This window comes from Myotis davidii, unplaced genomic scaffold (assembly GCF_000327345.1).
Source record: "Myotis davidii unplaced genomic scaffold, ASM32734v1 scaffold883, whole genome shotgun sequence".
NCBI classification, from domain to species: Eukaryota; Metazoa; Chordata; class Mammalia; order Chiroptera; family Vespertilionidae; genus Myotis; species Myotis davidii.
Genome location: NW_006293909.1, coordinates 3843 through 7944, shown reverse-complemented (window position 1 = coordinate 7944; position 4102 = coordinate 3843). Strand labels below are relative to the sequence as shown.

General features: G+C 47.6%; 1 protein-coding gene across 1 annotated transcript in view; it reads right to left on the bottom strand.

Annotated features, from left to right (window-relative positions):
* Positions 1-3891, bottom strand: part of MXRA8 (matrix-remodelling associated 8) — a 7818-nt gene extending 3927 nt beyond the window's left edge. The window contains 1 exon segment of the mRNA XM_015566547.1: positions 3588-3891. Within this exon segment, the coding sequence (XP_015422033.1) occupies positions 3588-3891 (304 nt within the window).
* Between the last annotated feature and the right edge of the window lie 211 nt (positions 3892-4102).

The following is a 4102-nucleotide window of genomic DNA, read 5'->3' as shown; positions in this document are numbered from 1 at the left end:
AAAGCAAAGCTATCATTTAGAATTGAAGGTCAGATAAAGAGCTTCACAGACAAGAAAAAGCTAAAGGAGTTCATCACCACAAAACCAATATTATATGAAATGCTGACAGGTATCCTTTAAGCAGAGGAAGAAGAAGAAAAAGGTACAGATACAAATTATGAACAACAAATACACATCTATCAACAAGTGAATCTAAAAATCAAGTGAATAAAGAATCTGATGAACAGAATGAACTGGTGAATATAATAGAATCAGGGGCATAGAAAGGGAGTGGAATGTTTATTCTTGGCGGGGAAAGGGGTAAGGGAGATGCGGGAAGAGACTGGACAACAATCGTGCACCTATGGATGAGGACAGTGGGTGGGGAGTGAGGGAGGAGAGTGGGGCAGGAACTGGGTGGAGGGGAGTTTGGGGGAAAAAAGAGGAACAACTGTAATAATCTGAACAATAAAGATTTAATTAATAAAAAAAGAAAAAAGAATTCATGCAAACACACACACGCACAACTCATGTAGAATAAAATAATTTGGTAATTGATACACAGTATAAAAGATGTAAATTATGACAACAATGGGGGAGTAAAAGGGTAGAATTTTTACATGTGATTGAAATTAAGTTGTTATGAGTTTAAAATAGATTGTGATAATTATAAGATAGTTAATGTACATCTCATGGCACACACAAAGACTAACCTCTAGCAGATACACAAACAAGAGAGAAAGGAATCATAGCATACCCCTATAGAAATTCATCAAATAACACACAGCAAGAGAGGAAGAATAAAAGAAGTATATAACAGCTACAAGAGCAATAGATAATTCCTTCCCTATCAATAATTACTTTGATTAAAAAGCATTACCTTCTCTAATCACAAGATAGAGTGGCTGAATGGATAAAAAATAAAAACAAAGCAAAATAAAACCCAAGATCTGACTATATGCTGCCTTCAAGAGACGCACTCTGGCTTTAAAAACACCCTTAGACTAAGGGAAAAGGATGGAAAAATATTCAATGCAAATGGAAACGAAAGAGAGCAGGATTAGCTATTATTATGTCAGATCTTCTGACCATCACTCCCAGGGCCTGGGGCAGGAGGAGGGAGAGTGGCACAGAAGGAAGGGAAGAGAAAAGGGGGACATGGAAACTGGAGGTGGGGTCCTCAGAAAGCAGCAGCAGGGTGGAGGGAGAGATCACTGGGTCTGGGTTCCAGCCCTGGCTGCTTCCAAGTGCTGTGTGAGCATGGATTTGGGTGCTGGGATGAAAAGAGAAAGAGGCAAGGGTGTAGCTGAGATTTCCAGCCCAGGTGACTCCATATGTGAAGGCTGAAATCAGAGAAGTCAGGAGAGGGGACTGGCTTGAGCTGAGGAATAGGCCTGCCCTCCACTTGGGGTTCACCTGGAAAACAGAGTCTTCTTTGGAACTTTCTGGACTACCCAGACCCCAGGGAAATTCAGAGTTATTATGACCCAAGCTGTGTCTGGGCAAGGACCATGTTAGCATGGCACCTGGTTGGGTAAGATTCACTGCCTGGCCTGCGTGGGTCTCAGTTTACCCATCTGTCAAATCAGAGGGGGTGTAACCTCAACACTGGAATGTTCCTGAAAGATCATTTCTAGGCCTACAGACCCACCCCCACCCTGGCTTCTCCATCCTTCTTATGGTGTTTTATTGGCCCAGGTCTTTATCCAGGTCTAGGCTCACCTGGCTGGGAATCCACTTGCTGCCCTGTAGCCCCACTTGGGTCCTTACGACAGCTCAGTAAGCCTCACATTTCCAGCTCTGTCCATATGTCAGGCAAGTGTCTCAAATATTCTCTATGTCTTGGAGGATCCAGGACTCAGGGTCAAAGAATTTCAGCAGCTTGGTGGAGTTTTGCTTGGATGGAATTGGGGAGTAGAGGAATGGGGGCAATTGCACTGTAGGAAGGAGGTTGATGCTTGCTAGTAGGATGGGCAGGAGCTAGGGCATTGAATCTGGGGGTCTTCAATGGAGAACTGTGCTGGCATGAACAGAGCAAGGACGATAGGCTAGGTACAGAAGGTCACCAGGGTGGCCCAGCAATGGGAAATACTTGGAAAACAAGGACCTCACCCCCAGGGTAATCTTCTTTCCCCTAGCATATCACTCATCATGGGGTGTGGACCCCCTGACCTTTCATATCACTGGCCATGCTGTTCAGACCCCCTGATCTTTCCTCCCAAGAAATAACATCTGGGCATCAGTTGCATTTCAGCTCCAGGCCCAGAAAGGCAGCAAAACCATCTACATTGACTAATGACCCTTTGCCCTGGCACCAACCAATCTGTGGAGACCACAAAGGACCCACTTGGAAAGCTGATAAATATTCTATTGAGATTCTCCTCTGGGATCTCCCCGAAGATCTCCACTCTTAAAACCTTTTAGAATGGAGAACCCAGTGTGCTCTCCCTCTTGGGAGCATGCCCATGCCTTTCCACACCCCCCGCCCCCCATTATCATTACCTTTACCTTCCTCACTCCCAACCTCCAAGGGCCCTTCCTTTGCTTCTGGAACTTGTTTCCTGAATCCTTTTCTTCTATTATCTATTTCTGATGCCTCTGTGATTTTCTAAGTAAAAGTTCTCTTAATGTTTGAGTTTTGGCTCTGAATTCTTTCCTAGTCAGAACTCAAGTACCAAGGTTTCTGAAATGAGGTCTGGTCTGACCCCACTGGTCTAACCCCTGATGCTGTTCTCACCGTCATAGTCAACAGCACCAGAAAACAAGAGATCTGTCTTAACGAGGAGAGGTCAGGAGGAACCTGTGAACTCACTGCAGCCTGCCCCACCCTCTCATTGGAGAATGGTGCCCTGACACTGCTGGGCAACTGTCCTGATCTGGCTCTAGGAACTTTGTATATCTGCCCTGGTTTGGTTCTGCCTCTCCTTTCCCATATATGTCATGACTCCTCTCTGTGCCTCAAGTCCCCTCACATGAGGCTGAGATCCTCTGCCCCCCACAGCTGTCAGTAGTAATAACGTTGCGGAGGCAGCAACAGTAGCAACAGAAGAGTTCATTGAGCACTTACTAGGAAGCGGACACTGGTAGGTGTCTAACATGGATTACCTCTTTACCCTCCTACAGTCCAGGGGCCAGGCTCCTACCCTCTCATTTTACAGATGGAGAGAAGATGCAGAGAGCAGTGAGGCGACTTGCCCAATGTGGTCGTGCCAGGAGTAGAACCTGCTTCTTGCCAACTCCCTACTGTGGTTATAGCACAAGACCAGGCAAGTGGCCACTTGGGAGGTGGGTGTGAAATGAACATTCTTTCTGCTGGTGCTTTCTGAGAGTTTCTCTGATTCTCTGCTAGTGCTTTCTGAGAGTTTCTCTGGCCCTTGGAGCTCTAGTCTCTCTGGCCTTCTGTGTGTTCCCTCCCAGGGGCCATGAGGACCCATGAGTTGCTGGGAATGCACTAGACATTCTTCTCCACAAGCCTTTTAGCTGAAGTCTAGTTTGAGCCTGGATCCCCCCTTTGACAGGGCAGTCCCCAGAAGAAGGTCTGATGGGGTTCAGTGGGTTGTGTGTGGGAAGGAGATCAACAGCAGGCAGAGGATATGTTGTCTACTCACCTGACTTCATAGCTGGCTCTTTCTGGGCTCGAGCACACAGCTCACTCAGGCCCATCTGCTCCCAGGACTGCAGGGCCAGGTCCCAGGCTTGTTGCTCCCCGTATTGAGCCACCAGGCATGAGGCCACCTCCTCTGGTTGCGCTGGGGTCGCCCCAGGAGAGTGCTGGCAGAGATCCTTATCAGGCAGCTGCAGCAGGAACTCCCTCAGCTGCTCCTTGCTCATACACTCTAACATCTGGGCCAGCCGCTGCTGGACTCCATGGGCCATCTCTGCTGCAATGGACGTGTCTGCTGCACTGGCCATGTTTGCTGCACTTGTTGTCTCAGTCCCAGCTCTGAGGGCCTCAGGGATGTTCACTGGAGAGGAGGGGGGTGGGGAGAGCATTAGGCAGGTAAAGAATAGCAGTCATTCTTGTCCCCTACCATATCCCAATACCAGACTCCCACTGGGGTCATTACTGCTTCCCTGGCAAATTCCTCTTCAGTACTATGAACCCATTTTTGAAATCCTCTTG